At 36.4% G+C, this 21,957-nt stretch overlaps 1 protein-coding gene across 2 annotated transcripts in view; it reads right to left on the bottom strand.

Annotated features, from left to right (window-relative positions):
- MBD5 (methyl-CpG binding domain protein 5) overlaps nt 1–21,957 on the bottom strand; it is a 398,748-nt gene that overhangs the window by 34,858 nt on the left and 341,933 nt on the right. For both annotated transcript variants that reach the window (XM_090279601.1, XM_090279600.1), the window contains exons 6-9: nt 18,229–18,899; nt 14,763–14,865; nt 13,554–13,734; nt 7,165–9,297 (exon numbers count right to left, since the gene is read on the bottom strand). In XM_090279601.1, the coding sequence (XP_090135727.1) occupies nt 7,165–9,297; nt 13,554–13,734; nt 14,763–14,865; nt 18,229–18,341 (2,530 nt within the window). In that variant the 5' untranslated portion in view covers nt 18,342–18,899. The remainder of the gene's footprint in view (nt 1–7,164; nt 9,298–13,553; nt 13,735–14,762; nt 14,866–18,228; nt 18,900–21,957) is intronic.

Raw genomic sequence — 21,957 nt, 5'->3', positions numbered from 1 at the left:
AAAAATATATCAATCTCTACCTTTGTGGTTTGGATTCTGATGTAAATTCCTAGCACCCCTTTAGCAGATACAGGCAGGAAGCCTTAGGGACTACAGACGTTCCTTGACTGACAATGCGGTTACATCCCAATAAACCCATATACGTCGAAAATATTGTACACGAAAAATTCATTCAATGCAACCTACTGAAACATCACAGCTTAGCATAGCCTACTTAAACGTGTTCAGGACACTTAGATTAGCCCATAGTTGGGCAAAATCATCTCACACAAAGCCTATTTTATAATAGTATTGAATATCTCATGTAATTTATTGAATACAGTATCCAAAAAAATCCTGGCAACACAGTACACTGTAGAGTGTTGTGCACACTTGTGCTCATGTGGCTGACTGGGAGCCGAGGCTCCCTGTCGCTCGCTGCCCAGCACCACGAGAGAGCACCATACTGCATATTGCTAGCTTAAGATCAAAATCCAAAATTCCAAGTATGGTTTCTACTGAACGCATACTGCATTTGCACCATTGTAAAGTCAAAAAATCCTAAGTTGATCCATCATATGTAAGGACCGTTGAGTTCTCCACAAAGAACAGAGGGAGGGACTCAAAACCAAAGCACTTAGTACAAGAGGAGGAAGGAATGAATGAGCCTCTTGCACTGTGCTGTACGAATGTGCTAGAGTAACAGTTAAAATGCTTCATCAATATTCTAATGGAAGTCTAATCTCCTTATTTTCTGAGTTGAGTTTTCAGATTATTATAAGGTAAAACTTGTATCCTTCCATTATGCACTACTTTATCTGCAGTGCTAAAATAGTGTTTAGTATATAGAGATGCTCAATAAATACTTGCTGAGTTAATTACCTCATGAATAGTCTAAGACAGTGTTTAAGACAATTTGGGGCTGCAAAATCAATTTAGCAAGCCCCAACCAGTATATTTTGGTAAGAAAAATAGAAAAGAGTACATTCCATAGCTAAGGTACTATTTTGTGGAAACCACTTCTTGTTAACATATAGGAGTGCTGGGTCATGTTCTGTTAGTGGGTAAAATAATTTCAGTGAGTCACGACTGCTTATAAAAGAAAAGAAATACAACAAAACAGGAGTAGAAAGAATGGGATGGGAAATATTAAAGTGCATCACATGTAATAAGTGTTTTTTTAAGAAACTTTTGTTATACATTAAAAATATATCTCCAGTGGACTGTAGGGCAAGTTCATTTTTTACTGTGGAAAGAAGTAAAAAGAAAAAGCTTGAAAAACACTGCTTTGGGATCAGGCCTCTGAGTTACTCAGCTTTGTGGGGGATTGTCTGTGGAGCTCCAGGGAGCGTATTTATCAGACCTGAGGGAGCAGCGTCCCTGTGGGGCGCTGCAGCAGGGAAGCCTGCGCTGGGGTGTCTGTGATAAACGCTCTCTTAGACATGTACCCCCTGGGTCTTGGATAGATATTCTGAACTTCCCTGGATTAGCTCTATCCTAGGGAATATCTCAGCAACTCCTTCAGAATTATGTCGTCTAATTCCATTGTTAATCTAAAAAGGTGAGTTACTACTTTGAATTTCCAAGAAGTCTTATTCTTAGAAAATAATTTTTACTATACTCTTTGCTTGGTTGGCATTTATGTTGTCTGATACAAGTTCCTAGAAGAACTTTATGATTTGATTCATTTAATACCACATGCACATGGAAATGAAATCTGTTTTGATGATCCCATAGGAATTTTGTTAATCATTATTTTTAGTGAGTCAGTTTGTGTAGAGTTAACATTACTGCCTATAATTTGGGTACTTTTAGAAGCTGCTTCACCGTTTTCAAACCACTTGATTTTAGTAAATAATAGCTTAGGCATCTCCTGGTGAACTGAAGGATTTCTAGTGGCTTTATAAGTGAGCTTAGTGTATTGCAGTGGAATAACGTTCTTCCAAATTGCACACTGGGACAATTTATTTCTTGAAAGGTACAAAATAGATCATTAAATCAGGAAACATATCACCCACTCTTGAGTTCTTTTATCACCTTTGATTATACAGACTCAATGTCTAAAATCAAACATATTTGAGCTCATTTTTTTGTACACAGGAAACATTATGTAAACAAAATAAGTGGTGTAACCCTGAAATTAGGAAACTTTTTTAAACAGCAAGACATTGTCTGTTGTAAAAATATCTAACAATAAAGAAGAAATGACTCATTTTGCAATAATTTAACCAAAAGAATGCATAATTATTATCATACAGTCAATAATTTAATAAAGTTTTGGTATTTGGTTAAAAAACAAGAGCAGAGGGCAACTTTTAACCAGAAGCCTTGTGTATGAGGACAAAATAGCATTTAAAAATTTGGGTGGAAATGCTTTCAATAGAAACTACTACATATTCAGTCACAAACTCAAAAAAGTCTCTGGCTTTCTTCATTCTACATTAGTCTGTATAAGACTAGAAGATTATTTCTACACCAACTTCCCATATTTTGAGAGGTCTAACTTATATAGTATAATCCACCCTTAAGCATTTTTATCCCATATTTTCATACCTGTAGCATGTAGTAAATGACAGTTTCCCTTTATTTTCTTTCTAGCATGTTCTGAGAATAAATACATAGAACAAAACAACAATGAAAACAAGCTCATTATTCTGCAGTCTTTTACCCAAAGTGTTCATTTTCTTATACCTACCATATTAATGGTTGTACTTTCAATCAAATGTATTTTGTACTGAAATAAAACACTTCCTTTTCCAGAGTTTAAAAAAATATACATATATTCATGAATATATATTTATTTGTAAGTTTATTAATATTCTTCTCAGTCAATATATATCTTTAAGAGTTAAGGCAAATAAATGTTTGAATTATTTTCTCTTCTGGTATGAACTCATACTCTGAGACCTCAGAAGATATATTTTCATGTGTTTAGAAGAGTTGATTAAATGATTTTATTAGGAAAATATGAGAATATAAAAAGCATTTTAAAGTGAAAAGTTATTATATATTTAATGACTTTATTATATTGAAGGAAGGTAAAGTTCAGTTAAGTTAGCAGAGTAGTCTAAATCTTTTTCTTCGAAAATTGAAAAAAAAACAGAGGGCCATGGAAAAGATGGGTTGTAATGTGGACAATGACAGTGCGAGGTCATCTGCAGAGGTCCAGGGTACTGAACACTGATAGAGCTAAGTCCTTGGCAGGGGCCCAGGGTACTGGACGCTGACAGAGCTAAGTCCTCTGCAGGGGCCCAGGGTAGTGGACAATGATAGAACTAAGTCCTCTGCAGGGGCCGAGGGTACTGGACACTGATAGAACTAAATCCTCTGCAGGGGCCCAGGGTACTGGACACTGATAGAGCTAAGTCCTTTGTGGAGGATGGGTTCTTGGCATGTGTGTCTCTGTTCCAGGGCCAGCAGGTGGGCAGCAGTCAGAGGTCCGAGGAGGCATGGCCTGATGGAATTTGCCAGTCAAGGGCACTTGATTTTGGCTTCCTCTCTAAACCAAAACAGTACAGAACATGCTGAATCTTGTCTCTCTTCATAAACTGAAAGTTGCTTTCAGAGTACACTACTGATGCCTCTCAGAACATGACTGCATTCAGCAGTTTGAGTATTTGCACTGATGTCAGGAACTTGGGGGTATGGTTACCAGATCCACCAGAGCTTTGTTTTACAACATAAGGAATGCCACCAAGTATCCCACTGGTCAGTTTCTAGATCTGTTATGTGGAAATATTAAACTTTACTTGTAATTTGATATCCAAAAAGCTAACAGAAACCTGTAAACTTTATAATGCAAGTGTTTAGAGAGGTTTCGTGAAAAAGCAATTTCAAAATTCCAAATAGAACTATTAAAGCCTTGATAGTCTTAAGTTTTACAAACGTTTTGTAAGCATTTCCTACCTTTTATCTGATTTTTTTTTACAGTGCTTTCTATTCCCATACTTTAGAATGTCCCGTAGAATTCACTTATAGGCCCCCCAAATTTATATCTAGGTTATGATAAAAAAAACTCTTAAAAAAATAAATTGCCAATAGAATGAAGTGTTTTCACAGAAAGTGATTTCTTGTCTTAATTGGTGTCTTAATGTAACATTATGAGCTGTTGCTTTGGAAAGCAGAAAAAGGTACTGGACTGGGCAGGAGGCTACCTGAGTTTTGTTCAGGCTACGTGACCACAGAGCAGAGTTGGCCCATGTTACCTGTGGGCCTCATTTACCCTCACTGTGCTATCATACTTGGAATGGCAAGACCAGAATGTGCATAGTTACCTCCTTCAAAAGTCTAGTGACACGTGAATCCACTAGGAAACCCATTCTCATCTGAGTGAGATGATACCAATTCATTAGAATAAAGGTCACCAAATATGATTCACAAATGAAATGTAGTTTTCTTGAATTTGGACATTTCATGTACATTGGCACAAACATTCTAATCATTGTACACTATGATATTAGAATCCAAAGAGAGAAGGCAAAAATAACTGACTTTTGTCTAAAAGTGCATCAGAAGTTAAAAACATGGGTTCTAACATGTGTCAATGTGCTTCAATTCATTATCTGTCGGATAGTTTTTAAGATGTTGACAGTGAAGAGTATTTTTGACCACTAAATATTGTAGTTGAAGAACTTACGCAGTTGAGAAGAAAATAGATTTTAGAGTTAGATATACCTGAGTTCAAATCCTAATTCAGTTAAAAATGATCTTGGACAGCTAAGTTCTCTGACGCTTAGTTTACTCATCTAGAAAATAGGGACATAATATCTTATGCTTTGGAAAAACCATGTAAATTAGCAATAATATAGGTAAATCACCTGGCATATAATATGTAATCAATAATAGCTAAAAGCAACATTTTAAGAATAAAAGTATTTTTCTTTTCATTTCTAATTGGTATGCTAGGGATACCTAACAAAACTTACAGAGATGATTGCGACTATCATCTGCTATCTGACTCTGGACACCAGCCTGGGTGTTTACTTGATGGATGAATAAATGTCAGTGTAAATAAATATTTAGTCTAAGCAATTACAATGACAGAACATTCAGTGACACAGTTCACTACATATTAAAAAGAAAAATGGCATTAGAGACCTCCTCAGTATTCAGCTCATCAAAAGTTATATTAATTAGCAAAGCTACTCATTTTCATAACCAGTTGCATATCAGATCTCTGTTAATTAGTACCTAATTTTATTATGTTTAGTATCTTAAAAATTCTTCCTGACCTAGGTTTTCATCAAGCATATACTTTCTGTTAACTTACATATGATTGGTCACATGTCATTTACTAGACATTTATTCTTCTCCCTTTTAGCTATTTATATGTCAACACTTTTCTTATAGTAATAAATTTTCAACCTGTGTGTTTTGACACTCCCAGTACTGGGAATCCAGATCCAATGTTTTACAGAGATGTGTGAAACAAGAAAACACATGTTTAAGACTATATAGAATAAGTCTAAATGACAATCAGAACAAGAATATAAATGATGGTCTTTTCCATTGTAAATTTAAATACATCATTAATAAAATGCATACACTTTTCAATATGAACTGAGACCTGAAACAAAGTAAGTTGAGGTAAGGGGTATCAAAATTTAAAGATATAATACAATGAGACTAACAATGTCTCATCTAAATGATTGAAGATATGCATAATACATATTGTGCATTCTAAAGCAGTTACTTATTTCATGTAACTTTAATTTGCTAAATGCATAAGATTAAATTTTCATTTGTGTGGAATTATCTAAAAGGGAATATGAATCATTGAAAAGTTGGAAGCCCATTTGGGAAAAGTATCCTGTTAAACACAAAACATATTTTCATGAGATCCCTTAACTAAGAGTATCAAGAAGGCACTAATGATTTCAATTATCGTCTCCACCTTATACTCCTTTTAACACAAGAGGTCAATGAATAGTTATTCATTAAATGCTGCCAAAGAAACATAAGACACAACACAAGTTGTGGAGGATGGTGAGTGTAAGCAGCAACATCAGGGGAAAAACACTTGATTTTACTATTGGCAACGAAGAGAAGGAGGTTATAATGCTTTTCCAGCAAAGTGGTACAGAACGGTCTGTACATACCTACACAGTAGCTTATTATTAAAAGCCTCAACAGTTTTCTCATTTTCAGTGGCACTTCGGTTTTTAGAGCCCACTATTTTCACATTTGAATAATGTCTTTACAATCACCTTTTATTTCCTCCCTGTCATTTTCCACAAATCTTCCAAATCACTAGTGCTGTGTTTTGGATATTCTAATGGTTTTCATGGTAAAATCTTCAGATGTCTCAATGAGTTTCCCTCTTCAGCGCTTCTTTATAGTTTTTAATAACAATTTCTGAGGACTCTATTGCACAAAATACAGTTCTTTCTAATGTGTCTGTCTTCAGAAAATAGTGGATGAAGAGCTATGATAAATTTGGGTTCAAAACCTTAATGTCAATGCTAAACATAATGGTTTAGTTCTCCAAGAAAACTGTAAAAACAATTTCAAGATCAAAAATTCTGGAAATCAGGTTTTCAAGCCTTTTTTTTATTAGAAAACTTAAATTATTACCCTTTTAAAAAAGGGAGTAGTCAATGTCCATTTTTTAATTTTCTCAAACAAGTAATAATAAAGGATAGCAAACTAGGATAAGAAAACACATTAGAAGACAGCTTTCTACTTCATACAACTTCTAGTTACCTTCTCCTATCCATTCACCTATTTCTGGTCAGCAGCAAGAATAGAAAATCCATTTATTTTTGCCTTTTTGGGTTTTCGAAGATGAGCTTCATTTACCTGAATACAAACAAAAGCTAGGGGAAACAGCTTTCATATTGGCATCAACCGAGCACATGGCTCACGAACCAGCACGCCCTGCCTCCTAAGGCTTCTTCTGTAGTTTACAGTCCAATGGTGATGTGACCAACTGAAAGTCGAATGATATTCAAAATGACACAGATTGACAACAAATAACAGAAACACATGGAATCCCCTTCGCTGTTATTATTTTGCTAATAAGACAAATCCCTATCACTCCGTAAATAAAATTATAAATACTAAAGAAATGATGAGAATTTCACAATGGGGAAAGGAGCATTTCGTATAATAAATATTTTGGTACAAATTTTAAAAAACGTAGAAAAGTTTAGTACCTCTGGGTACTTTTTTCTAATAAAACCATACCTGCTTCAGAACTTGTTTGATTATAGCTGCTAACAATGCTGTTTGGTATCACTGGAGTGGAGGACGTTGAAATTCTTGACTGAGGTGGATTGGGATGTAATGAATTTCCTAAAGCCATGCCCGACTGACTGAGCAGCCCACAGTTCCCACTAGCCTGAATCTGATTTATTAAACCTGCAAGATGGTGGTTGGGGACTGAACTGTTACTGTGAACAAAGTTAGTGTTTGCATTGTGGCAGTGCACGGCTTCCCCTCTTAAAGGTATGTTCTGTGTCAATGAATTCTGAAGAACACTGGAGTTCATATTGGGATCTGTGAAATGCAGCTGGTTAGCAGAGCAAGGCAAAGCAGTATTTGAGCCCCCACAACCCGGGGTACTATTGCTACTCAAGTGAGAGCTTTGACAACTCATCGACTGTAGTAACTGAGACATTGAACTGATGGGAAAAGAACCCTGACCTTGCTTCCTCAGCAAGTCGGGGCCAGGTTTCGGAACTGAAGAACTATCCATTTGAGACTGTCTGAGCAAACTCAAAACTGTGGTAGGTGGCTGTTTTCTTTTCCGCAGTGAGTCTTTTTGCTGAGACATCAGCTTATCTCTTAGTGCTGCTCGACCACTTTGCCCTTCACCTGTTGGGAGAAGCATGTTGGCAGTAGGAGGGAACATGGTGTTTAAAGTGCTATGTCCTTCAGTGTTGCCACTGCCAGCAACAGCTCCAGAATTGCTACTGCTGCTACTGTTGTTACTGGCAAGTTTGTTTTGATTTGCTAGCTGTGCTTTGGCTGCTGCTGAGAGTAAACTACTTGCTGGAAAGGAGGCAGCATTGTGCTGGTTCAAGATCTGATTTAAAGGCATTCCCAGCAAACCAGGCTGACTCTTTACAGAACCACTTCCGGCAGATGCAGCAGGAAAAGCTGCACTGCTTGGGGTATTTAGTACGTTACTCATTCCAGCAATTAATGGGTTGGGGATATCCTTGTACTGATGATGTCCATCGGACTTGGTAGAAGGGCTGGATGGCATTGATGGCCTTGGGGACCCTATTGTTGACCTTGGTGACCTGGGTGGAACCTTGATGCCACTGCAAGTGGCCTGGGGTCCTAGAGGTGGCATCATGAAATTTCCATGATCTGATGATGTGGAAGATGAGCGTGATCTTTGGGGCGATGCCTCAATCCTTCCAATTCCAGCCCCCATCATGTGCACTGGGGATGTCACTGGAGAAGGGGACAAGGAGGTTGAAGCTGAATGTTGAACTCTTTGTACATGACTCCCATGATTCATGTGACCAGGTTTAACAGTTGGCAAAGGGAGATTACTTGGCAAAGGAACAACAGCAGGAGGCATGCTTACATTCATCACAGGTACCTGAGAGTGGACATTTGAATGGAAACTAGTTGGATTAATGATTACAGGGTTCTGATTCACCGGTTTACTAGGAATAGGGTCAAGAATGCCAAGTGGATCTTTCTCAGATGTTAATGGCTTTTTCTGAAGAGCACAAGAAGGTGGAGGGGGAGGTGGGCCTTGGGGTGGTTTGTGGTGGAACATTGCTCGTGGTATTTCCATATTAGTTGAAAAATTACACATTGGTTTTTTCATTACTGGACTCTTTGTAGTCAAGGTTGGGGAAAGAGGTATATTAGTCCTTCCAGCCATTGCACAAGATGACTGTACAGGAGAACCATGTAGCATTACTGAAGGTGGAGAAAGAGGAGTCCTATTCAAGTGAATAGGACTAGAATTGGGAGCTCCATGAAAACCAGGATTATTTCTTGTGAAAACATCGGGGCTTCCAAGTGGGTCAGTCCTTGGAGAGATTGAGCCATCTCCATAAATCTGGGATCCTGACGACGCTGGGCTAGGCAGGCCTCCGTGGCTGCCACGGAATGGAGATTTCTGTCCGTGTTCACTGCTGCCCAATCTTTGCCGGGGGTAGACAGGGTGGAGTTCTTGTTGCTGGCTTCCAGGCAGTTCTTGTACATATAGCCTTCCCATGGCATTTGATGATCCAATCATTAACTTGAAAGGATTCTTACATTCAGGCATTACAGAATTTGTAATTCCTTCATGAGGCTTATTTCTTATGGATCTTGGAGTTGCTGCCCGTGAAGGTACTACTGGAGTTGCATCTGATGTGAGAGAGAGAGAGAGAAAAAAAATCTGTTAAGAAGTGTTACTCCTTTTATATTTGGGGAGGGTGTTGTGGGGAGGGAAGGAAAGGAGGAAATGAGAAAGAGAGGGCATCTGGAAATAGAAATTTGCAAATAGAAGCTGTGCCTCTACACAACTAGAAATTTTGCATTCTACATTAAATTTTGATTTAAAAAATGCACATTATTCCCCCTTAGTTGGCCAAAAGTTCTCAATTAATTGCTCATTATGCTTGTTTGCCTCTTATCTGTTGAGAAAAGATGAAAATCTGAATCAGTTCATACTGACATTAGCCATTCCAATAATATTTAGAATATGCAAAATCAAGATTGACAGCCAGATGGAAATAACGATGTTACTATTTTGTTGGATTTGAGTTTTATAGGAACACAATTACAATAGAAAATTATTAGCTGTGTGGCATATTTTCTTGGGTGATAATAAATGAATGGCCATTTTAACCAGATAATCTGTTACCCTATTAAGATTTCTCTTACTGAAACCTCCTTAGGACGGCTACAAGAAATGCTTCCCTATCCCAACATTTTCACTGTCAGAGTAAAAAAGTCTTAATTTTTGTGAATTAAATGAATAGGATTCAGAATCTTTTATAATGGGAACAATAACAACAGTATACGCAGTGATACTGCAATCATGTCTAGCTTCCCATCAAGTCTGTAACACTGACGTTTCTTTGATCTTAAACAGTCATTACTGTAAAAACAGCTTTAGTCAGTCAACTCAGGTAAAAGATTGCAATTCTTTTATAAGGATAGAACTCCTATGCAAAATTTAGTCAGGGTGCTAAATCTTCAGTTCTGGGTTCTGATTGAGAATTCTCTTTTTACAGAGTGCACTGCTCCCTTGCTGGCTTTTTGGAATCCCTTCAGTTCTTTTGGAGATGTGACAGAATACAGGCAACAAAGGCAAGCTGGCACAGTGGACAGGACTTCCACTTTATCTTGTCAGACTTCAGGGCTTAAGCTTTTTAGCCCCTAAGGGTGCTTAACTATTTTATAAAGTTGTACTTCTAAAACAGGGATAGCAAATAAAATTAATTTTCTGTGTCAAATCTTCTCAACTGATATGGCTGCTCAGAGGGCTGTGGTGAGAAGGATGCTAGCTGTGCCGGGTTCTGTGAGGGCCACTCAGCCTACTACGGGCAGTAGGTGGAAGTGCTATTATTCATACCACACACTGGCCAGGCCTCTTCTGAGACTTGCAACATATTGGCAAGTATGCTCGGATTCATCTGCAGTCAGAATATATTTACTTATATGATACTTGCAAATTTAAGATTAAATACACTTCTCCTACCTGCTAGGTAGTATACAGATCAAATCATATAATAATTTCTAAGACAGTGGTTCTCAACTTGGAGTACACAGAGGTCTAGGTAGCGTACATGCAAGAAGTAAGAGAATGCAGTGAACATGTATTTTTTTTTTTTTAAATGTGGGCTTTCTGTGTCTAGCACAGTGAAGATTCTTGATAGGTGATTTCTGGGCATAAATATATGAAAAGTTGAGAACTGATGATATCAGAAAATTGTAGCAGATAAACTCAACTGAACTTATTTTCTTGTTAAAAAGAGATTTTTAAAGTTTCCAATAAAAATACATATATATGTGAAAATAGTTGGGGTACCATGCGTGGCACATAGTGAGGACACAGTTGTATTAGCCTTGTTACAGGATTGACTGTGTCCTCTTCAGTAACAAAACTAGACTTGTGGCTTTTCTTGGGTATTTATATAATTATTCACAGTTAAATAATTAAAAATGTAGGCATTGACTTTTTAAAAAACATTCAACAGAATTTAGAAATTAGCTGTGGTTTTAAAAAAATTTCTTCCATACCTGGGGAAATATAGTTACCATCTTTAAAATAACAGGAATACTAAATAAACAAAGAAAAGACATGCTGCTGTTATGTTAGGGTTAGGAACTCAAATATTACAAGAGTTGGGAAATACAAATGGTAGGTACCCATCAAGGGCTTTCATGGAAACCTTTCTAAAGAATAAGCAGCAACGTAATACATGTTTGTGTGTGTTATAGGTGAAAACTATATGAGTCTTCTTAACATTTAATTATTTAAAGCTCAACTTTATGATAACAGTTTAAAATAAGAAAGGAGAAATAAATGCTATGTCTGAAGCTAGTAAAACAGCAGTAATTAATCCAATAAAGTATACCATTTTAAAAGGAGATGGAGATATATATCTTTTACCTGTACCAGTTAAGTATTTACCTTTCTTTTCAATAATGAAACTTTTATGTATAGGGCATGACAAAGGACCAAATCAAGACTCTGCTAAGGTCATTAAAAAGACAATAAGGCAGACTGGGTAGAAAGAAGTAAAACTGTTTGATACAATATGATGTGAGAACAGCAGCAGATATGAGTATGTACAAAAATAAAAACATAGTTACATCGAAGTGGCAAGATATTGATAAGTGTTAAGTAATTCGTTTTTATTAAATGTCTTTAAACTACTGCAATATTTTTAAATTTACAAAACGTACCTCATTAAAAGAAAAATCCCTTAAAAGATTTATTTTTCTTACATATCTTAGTAGAACAATTTTGTTCTGATCATTCCTGCTAAAGTTTAAAGGTTAAGGGTTATCGAAAAGGGGCTCTCTAACAGCTGCTAAATTTGTCTCTCTCTGCCCTCTAAACATGAGCTGAGAGCATAAATCTTCACCTATGTGATGTCACAACTGTTCCTCGTTGTATGTAAGTCCATAATTTGACCCCGATTTACCTGCACAGGCTTAATCTTCCTCTCAAGTCAGAGCAGTTTCTCCATCGTTGCTTCTACTCATTCTGGACAAGAATTTTCTTATTTCCCTCATCCTACCATTTTCCAGGTTGGTTCAAACCTGCTTTCTCTGATCAGTACAGGTTACACTCATCATCTCTAGTTTTTTGGAGCTCTGCAGAACAACATCCCTTTTCCTCCATAAACAAATGCTTTGGCACTTAGCGATTATTTTATTCTTTATCATTCAAGTGTTAAGTAGATTGTAATATTTTAGAGAAAGCTCATATCTAGTCCTTACAAAAATAAGTTCCTTAGTTTCAAAGTATGATTCCACAGATTACATATTAATTGTAAAGGGAAAGGGTACCTTAACAATGGAGTAATCAGATGGATATAACAATAATCAAGTAACCAAACTTAATGCCATCAATTTGGGATAAACTGACATTATGTGCCTCCTGAGGATGACATAACATCACCTATGCAGTATTCCTAGCAAAAATTGTTTAACCTGAATATACATATGAAGACACAATTGGGCAAATCCAAATTGAAGAACATCCTATGACCCTGACCTGGACTCTTCACAAACGTCAATACCACAAAAGAATGAAAAATGGGGAATTGATGTAGGTTAGAGAAATGGAACAACTAATTGTAGTGCACAATTTCTGATTGCATCCTGGGTTAAAAAAAACTGGATTAAAAATAACTATAAGCAATTATTAGGACAACTGGAGAAACATGAATATAGACTACATATTAGATAATATTATATCAGCGTTAAATTTCCTGAATATGATAATTAGATTTTGGTTTATGAGGAGAATGTCCTTGTGTGTTGAACTATTTAGGGGTCAAATTTTACATCTGCCATCTCTGTAACCAAATTGTTAACTGGTGAATCTAGGTGAAAGGTACATGGTATTCGATGAACTGTTCATGCAATTTTTCTGTATCTTCGAATTATTTTAGAAAGTGAAAGCATGCATGCGTACATACAAATATGTTCCCGACAAAGAAAGATCTGTTAGTAGGTGCTCAATAAACAGCTGGTAAATGACAGAAAACATAATACTGCTAGTTCTTGAAAATATTGGTAGTTGCATTTGAGGATTTGATACCACACATTCCAATAAAGGCTACATTTGTTTCCTAAAAATCTCTGGCACTTTCTTTTTGTTAGCTCAGTTCTACATCTGCATAACAACATTTATATGTGCTAATCAGTGTTTAGTCTAATTGTTTAACTAGATGATTTGGATAAGAAATTTGGGGAAGCAAATCCATGAGAATTTTTCAGAATGAATTTGCTATTTGTAATGAAATGATATAACATTCATAAGTTTAAAAGCAATGTACATGTTTGAAAAGTGGACTTGGAAAACGCTTGGCAAAGTGATCTCTCATGACTCCTCTAGGAGTGGGGAGGAAAATTCCTAAACCCTTCACCACGTTACATACTTGTTCCTCCTCCGGGACTGGTAAGCACCAGAGAAGGATGTGGGGCTTCCATGCTTTTATGAAGTGTGGCCACTGCAATGATTTTTCTTTTATGTATGCATAGCTTTGTGACATCTTCATCTGCTTTAACATCTTCTGCAGTTCTTTGTTTCACAGCAGCTCCAGGATCAAAATTAAACACCTGGAAAAGGACAGCCTTTGTTTAGAGTAGTATGTTGTAAAAGCATTAAATAAAAAGATCCTTTGTTTAAGAAATTTCTTTACATAGATTAAGCCACAAATCTGAATAAAATTTTCTCAAGTTTTTAAATTTAAGAAAAGCAACTTTCTATAATTTAATAAATACTCCTGCCAAACTCATGGTTTTTAGTGGAGCAGTAGGTAAGGAAAATTATCCTAATTCTAAGATGGCCAAGATAAGTATATGCAAAGATATACTATCTAATAATGTTGCCAATTATAGATATTTTCTGATGTTATAATAGTACAAAAACAGATGAAGTTCAATTTAAAATCCACAAGCTGACATTTCTACATGCTTTTTCTTTGGCTTTATTTTATTACTGTAGTAACATTACCTTTTCACCTATAAAAAAGCTATTTCTCTATTTTAAAAATATTATTTATTGTGTATATACTTATGAGATGTTTCAAATTAGTTTTTTTGGAATGAGGTGACCCACAAATAAAAAGAAAAAAGGTGTCTATTAATTCTAGTTCTAAAACTGGCACTATAATAGATACTCAGAGAACAATGACCTATTTCTATAGTAGTAATATTTTATCATTTAAAACAATTTTTACTTTCTACCTTGCAAAGGAGTAAAACAGTTTGACATTTTAGCTTCGTAATTTTAGAAACATTGGTGAAAGATTTATCGTTGCTAATTAAACAGTTATAGAAGAGAAAGAAAATACTGCACTATTAAATGGTATAGCTTGAATAAAATAGGCAAAAGAGATTTTAATAAAATATTTAATAGGAATATAGGTTTGTCACCTTCAAAAATGACTTCAGGATTTGAACCATTTTTCACAATCACTAAGTATTCCAAAATGCATGCAACAGATATTAAATTAGATAGACATTAAAATGCATATGTGATTGGAGAAGTAATGTAAAAATGAAATGCCAAATGAGAAAAGCAAATATACGAAACACCTAAAAAAAATAAAAAACTGCTGATAGATCTGTTGTGAAATGGTTACCTTGGGAAGAATAAGAGGACATTCCAGGCCACACTTGCATGTTCCGTCAGTAAGCAGGTATGTTTTAACCTGCTCCAAGCAAGATAACAAAGACCCACTGGGGCTGTAAAAATAATTTAAAAAAACATCAGGAAATAATTCTGACTGCACAAATTATGTGAAAAAAGGCATAATTTATAGTCTTACTTCCTTCATGGGATAATATTTTCCTACTAAGGAAAAGCATTTTCTTTGTCAATATTATGTTAGCTACTAAATTATAGCCTTTCAGCACTATCACTCTTTCTTTTGAACTAAAATATTTCTCAGAAAAACACAGATCTTCATAGAAAATTAAATAAAAGTATTCTGAAAACCAAAAATGGACTAGATTGGGGAAAATGCTCTTCTTAGGAAAAGATGACAGAAGCAAGCAAGGAAGGAACAAGAAAACTACATGAAAGTACTCATCATCATTTTAAACCAGAAGGTGTACTTTTAAAGCTGTTTGAGGAAAAACTGAAATTTAGGAACACATTGGAGGTCAAACCAGAAAGTCACTAAGTGTACAAAAGTTGAAGCTAGCGAGTTCTTTCCTTTAATCTTGGAGTCTAGAACCAAGTTGTCTCTATGTAAAAATAGATTTCTCTCTTTTTTTTTCTCCCTCATCTGTGTGTTTCTTTGAAGACAGGTCTGTGTGGCCCAGCTCAAATTACACTAAAGAGCAGAGCAGTACTACCAAGGAGAGAGGGGCCAGACAGCTCTGACAAAGGGTGAGGCGACTCTTGAGGAAATAGGGTTTCAGTGGCAGAAAGGTGCCTGGCAGGTCTTCTGTCTGGTAAATGGGTAGTGTTCTCAAGTTATTACTTTTTGTTTTTATTTTTATTGTATTCAATTTTTATTTATAATGAAAGTTAGTTTAAAACAGACAGTTTGCATTTTAGGACATTCATTATTAAAATATTGATTTTACAACCTTGAAAACTATTATATACTTTTCATTCATGAATATCTTTTATTTATGACTATTTACCAAAACCTTCACGTAAGCCTTCTGATCAAATTTGAATTTGGCCAGAAATAATACAAAGCATTACATTACTAAGGGTAGACTATTCTGCTTCTTTAAAAACACAGGTAGTAGTTTTGCATCTGTAAATGAACCAGCTTTAAAATACAATTCATATTTTATTTACGGACAATCATGGAATGTTACGCATGTAGAAAATCTCAATTAAAATCCTCAACTTTGTCAATTCACTCATTCATTTATTTAGGCTAACAAATATTTTCAAGTGACCTGTAAAAAATAATGATTCCCCTAATATAGGCTTGAGTTCCACGCCAGTGGTAAGGACCAGATGTTTTGGAGGTCTACTAATTTAAGTAAAATAAGACCACCAAACAGTTATGTGAAAAGTTCATGAGTTTTGTGACATGAAATCGCCTAACATTTTACAGTTAAAGAAAGCGTACAGACTGAATCCTAGAGGAATTTAACTGGAAAATTAAAATTGAAGACGAGTTCCTAAATTCTATTAGAGTACTCTACTCTAGACACTTCAAAAACACTTCCTTTCAATCAGTCAGTTCGGTCCTTTTCTTTAGCTGCACCTCTTTAATTAACCTTTGAGAGTAATAATTAACATAAAAATAGTTACAAGTATTATGGCATAGATAGAGCTTAGAAGATTGGAAGCAGGTGGGAAATTGAATGTGCAGCCTCAATGTCTCCCTGAGGCATGAGCAGCTGGAGACAAACCTAAAAATTTCAAGCAAACTGCATATTGAGAAGGGGGCTATGGAAGGAGCGATAGCCTCCTATATGTGTTCAAGTAGTAATTTCACCAGTTATATACAAATAGATCAAACCCATACTGGCTTAATTTACTTGAAGGTGTTTTACTTTATCTGGCAGATTTAGTTGTCAAAAGAATTCTTAGTGTTCAGACTTGGATTCTTGGAGAACTTGTGCTACCTCACTTAATACACAGCAAAGTCTACTTATACTTGGAAAATCATGAAAAAGATAACTGACAGATTTCTAGACTTAATGTGATTTAACTTAGTATTCAGCAATCCAAAAAGCTGATTTGTCTTTCATTGGTATGAAGAAGTAAAGAAATTAGATAATCAAGATTTTAGAGTCATTTGCTCTAAGATCAGCACATACTTGCTCCTTACAGACTAGAACAATCATAAACATAAACAATAACACTGATACCTAGCTATATTATTTTAATAACGAAGTATTTTTGATAGTGTGTTAACAGCATCGGCAATAAGAACACTTGGAGAATGTTACCCCATGTGTTCATCTTATCTACCATGGGAAAAGCTCTACATTCTCTGCTTTCTTATTCCTTCACTCTAATTAACATAGAGCACATTTTGAACGTTCCCAGAAACAAACAACCAAAAAAAATAATGTGCAAAAGAGTTTCAATGGTTAAGAAACACCTAATATAAAACAAACCCAGAGCAGAATCTGAACTGAATTTTGAGTTTTTGTGACATGAAATCATTTATGTTTACATAATGGCAAATATCTCAGTCATAGAAATATATCTTTGCACAAATGGAGAATTCCATTGAAGTAGAGATACAAATAACTGCACTAAAAGTAATAGCATTAATACCATGATGTAATGTGATATCTTTAAAAAAGTTCAGTCTATTTCTAATAGTTTTTTATTTCATTATAAAGAAAGATTTAAAGTATACTAACTTTTCATATACTACTGATAAATTACTATGTAAGGAAATTGGGTATCAATTATTTGATAGTAAGATTAAAACTTTTTGCCAACAGTTTAATTATTCCATCCAACTTGTTCTATAAGAGATATTTTCCTTCAAAATTTAGAAGAGCAGCCATTTTCACTTTATTTATATGATTTTTATATGAGAGATTAAGAGCCACTTCCAATATGACTTTTTCTTTTTTAAAGGTATAGATCAAAATCTGTGCAGAAAAATATTGGGAAATTTTTATGTACTATTAGGCATTAAGAAGTCTAATAATTAATTAAAAAAAAGAAGTCTAATAATTAAAACTGCCTATAGATGAAAACATTAACCTTACATCAGAAAATACAGCTGAAGCACTATGAAGGACAGAATAACATTGTCAAGAGACATTAGGTCTATTTCCAGTATTTACATTCTCTTGTGAATGTTGTAATGATGCCTATGTTTCTTTTAGAAACCTTTATATTTTTCTTTATCCTTGTTACAGACATGCAGAATGACATGTTATATAAACACAAGTAATCCATAAAAATACTCTCTTGTAACATAAGGCAATTTACATTGCAAAATAGTACAGAATAAAAACACCTGAATATTTCTAGCACCAAGTTCATTTATTCAAATTTATTTGAGGTGCTGTCAGTCACAATATTTACTCCCTCAGAGGGACAGACTCTACATCCTTAATTCTGGAACTGCAAACTTGGAGGTGACACAGGTAGTAATAAGGGCTCACCTGACATAAAGAACTCCATTTTGATCCACACGGCGCTGCCAACCCACAGGAACTTGTATAGCTGGAAGACCTCCATCCTTGTCCCCTCCGTCACACTCCTTGCCTCCATTCATTTTCTGTATCTGCTTGGAACTCTCCAAAGATATCAGCAATAAGATGATATCCTTATATTACAGGGCATGATGGCCTTCAAAAATGGCCAATGCAGCATAGTTGTTCCCAGACTACAAAATGCACTGGGACGCTTTGGCTCAGTTTGGAACCAAGTCCTTGAAATCTGCCATTGTGGAAAAAATCAGTTTCCCATTATAATCTACATTAAATAACCAATATATAATTCCTAAGAATGATCTACATGGGTAAAAAGGACTGCTTCTGACTAAGGAAAACCATATTTACCAACGCTGGTACCTGTCTGAAGTTGGGGAGGGGAGGAGTGTAAAGTTTTTAGTTCAACATGTTGTCTTGAACCTTGATTTGGACTAAAATAATCTCTACTGTTTAGAAATTGGTCTCATTTTTACAATGTGTGACGGTTAATATTTCCAGGTACTACCCGCCTTTAGAGGCCACATTCTTTAAACTGTCTCTTCATCTTCCAATTTGAATCCAAGGTGTTGCAAGTTGGTTCATCTGATGTTTTCATGTCTTCAAAATTCCAATAATGTAGCCTGAAACATATATTAATATGTAAATTGTATATTTAATTTTGAAATATTGAGAATCTACACTTTTATAAATAAATTGCTAAGTGTACCAAACCATTCTGATGTCTTCTGCCATCAAAATCACAAACAAATTCTACTTGTTTTCTTAACAATCCACTTAAATCTATTTGCTTGCTCTTCACCACATGCAACATTTTTAAAAATAATTTTTTATTTTTCAATTATAGTGGACATACAATATTATATTACTTTCAGGTGTACATCCCAGTGATTAGATATTATATGACATTAATGAGTGATCAGCCCAATAAAGCTAGTACCCATCTGACACCATACCTAGTTATTAGAATATTACTGACTATATTCCCTATGCTGTGCTTTACTACCTATGACTATTCTGTAATTATCAATTTTTACTTCTTAATCCCTTCATTTTTTTTACCCATTTCCCCAAGCCCCACTCCCATCTGACAACCATCCAAATGTTCTTTGTATCTATAAGTTTGCTTCTGTTCTGCTTGTTAATTTTGATTTTTAGATCCAACTATTGATAGAGATCTACTTATTGTCATTTTATTGTCCATATTTTAAAATCTTTTTTTCCCTTCTTCTTCTTCTTAAAGAAGACCCTTTAACATTTCATGTAATACTGGTTTGGTGGTGATGAACTTCTTTAGCTTTTCCTTGTCTGGAAAGCTCTTTACCTGTCCTTCAATTCTAAATGAAAGTTTTGCTGGGTAGAGTAAACCTTGGTTGTAAGACTTGTTTTTCATTACTTTGAATATTTTTTTTCCTTTTTATTGAATATATTGGAGTGACATTTGTTGATAAAATTATATGGGTTTCAGGTGTACAATTCTATAATACATAATCTGTTTTGCATTTGCATATTCCTTGCCACTCCTTTCTGGCCTGCAGTTTCTGTTGAGAAATCAGCTGACAGTCTTGCGGTAGCTCCCTTGTAGGTAACTAACTGCTTTTCTCTTGCTGCTTTTAAGGTTCTCTCTTTGTCTTTAAACCTTTGCATTTTAATTGTGATGTGTCTTGGTGTGGGCCTCTTTGGGTCTAGCTTGTTTGGAACTCTCTGTGCTTCTTAGATTTGTGTGTCTTTTTCCTTCATTAAGTTAGGAAAGTTTTCTGTCATTATTTTTTCAAATAGCTTTTCAATTTCTTTCTCTTTCCAGCACACCCATGATGTGAATGTTGAAATGCCTGAGGTTGTCCCAGAGGCTCGTTCCGTACTCCAGCCTCATTTTTTTGCATTCTTCTTTTTGCTGTTCTGATTGGTTGTTTTTTGCTTCCTCATATTCCAAATTATTGATTTGATTCTCAGCTTCATCTACTCTCCTGTTGATTCCCTGTAAATTATTCTTCATTTTAGTTAGTGTATCCTTCATTTATGACTGGTTCTTTTTTAGTTTCTATGTCCTTTTTCATGCTGCTGAAGTCCTCACAAAGGTCTTTAAAGTTCTCACTAAATTCCTTGAGCATCCTTATAACCATTGGTTTGAACTCTGTATCTGGTAGTTTGCTTGACTCCTTTTCATGTAGTTCTTTTTCTGGAGATTTCTCCCATTCTTTCATTTGGGATCTGTATTTTTGTCTCTGCACTTTCCCTGCTTCCCTATGTTTTTATGTATTAGGTAGAGCTGCTATGTCTCCTGGATTGGTAGAGTGGCCTTGTGTAGTAGGTGTCCTGTAGGGCCCACTTGGTGCAGCCTCCCCAGTTACCCAGCCTGGGTGCTCCAGGTGGACACCTGTGTGGATTGTGCACACTGTCTATTGTAGTTGAGCCTTGATTGCTGTTGGTATCACTGGGAGGGATTGATCCCTAGGTCAATCGTCTGTGAGGACAATTTGCAACAACAGGGAGGAGCTTCTGTGCAGGAGCTGACCCTATGGAATAAGACTTGCTCTAGTGGGGCTTTGGTGCTCACCAGGTCTGCCCCTTGAGTGTGTCACTTGTCGAGGCAGCAGGGTTGTAATCTGGCATGGTCTGAAGCTGTCCACTGGGTACACTGGCTCTGGGGCCTCCTAGAGGTACAAGGTCAGCCACCTCTGTGCTCTGCCTGGGGCAACCTGGAACTGGCCATAGAGTTATTTGTAGATGGCTGCTACTTGCGCTGGGCTTGGAGGTACCCAGGAGAGGCCAAGCTGTGAACCAAGGCTGGCTCCTGCTAGTGCTGGGACTGGGGCCACTGAGCCAGAGGTACAGCGTACACAGAGGCCAGATGCTGCTTGTTTGAGAGATTTTAGGAAAGTCTGAGCATGAGGCAAGAGAGGTCATTTGTACAGAAAATCGACTGGGAATGTCTTGGGTAGGCCTGTAAGTTGGGTGGGGTGTGGCCTCAGGGAATCACCAGGGAGAACAGTGATAGCCAGGTTGATGGAGACTTAGATCCAGCACCTGCTTGCAAGCTCAGTGGTGAGGAGGGCTCATCAGAAAAATAATGGTCTCTGCCAGCCCTTCTGTGTAGGAGAAAGCTGCCCTCCAGCTTTTGCTCTGATGCCAGACAATTCAGTTCCTCTCTGTACATCACTGGTGCCTTTCGAGAGGCTATTGCAGTGCTGAAGCTCAGAGGAAGTGCATCCAAGTAAGTACTTGCTCAGGCCCTTTAAGAGGAATGCCTGAAACTCTAGAAGCCCTTCGTCTCACTCAGCCTCAATTCTCACAGGTTCTTATAGTTGGAAGCTATGGGGACTTTGCCTCCTGGCACTGGAACCCTGGGCTTGGGGGCCTGGTGTGGGGCTGGGACTCCTTGATCCTCAGGAGGCACCTCTGTAGTTGAGATATCCTTTCTGTTTTTTAAAAAAGATTTTATTTACTTATTTCTAAAGGGAGGTGAAGGGAGGGAGAAAGAAGGAAAGAAACATCAGTGAGTGGTTGTCCCTTGCACACCCCCAACTGGGGACCTGGCCCACAACCCAGGCATGGGCCCAGGCTGAGATTCGAAACAGTGACCCTTTTGTTTGCAGGCCAGGGCTCAATCCACTAAGCCACATCAGCCAGGGCCTTTTTTGTTTTTATCTTCCGCATGTGTGTGTGGCACCAACCATTTTG

The sequence above is a fragment of the Furipterus horrens genome, unplaced genomic scaffold (assembly GCF_987537825.1).
Source record: "Furipterus horrens unplaced genomic scaffold, mFurHor1.1.pri manual_scaffold_1, whole genome shotgun sequence".
Lineage (NCBI taxonomy): Eukaryota > Metazoa > Chordata > Mammalia > Chiroptera > Furipteridae > Furipterus > Furipterus horrens.
The sequence above is the reverse complement of the archived record's forward strand: the minus strand, read 5'-3'. Positions and strand labels throughout refer to the sequence as shown.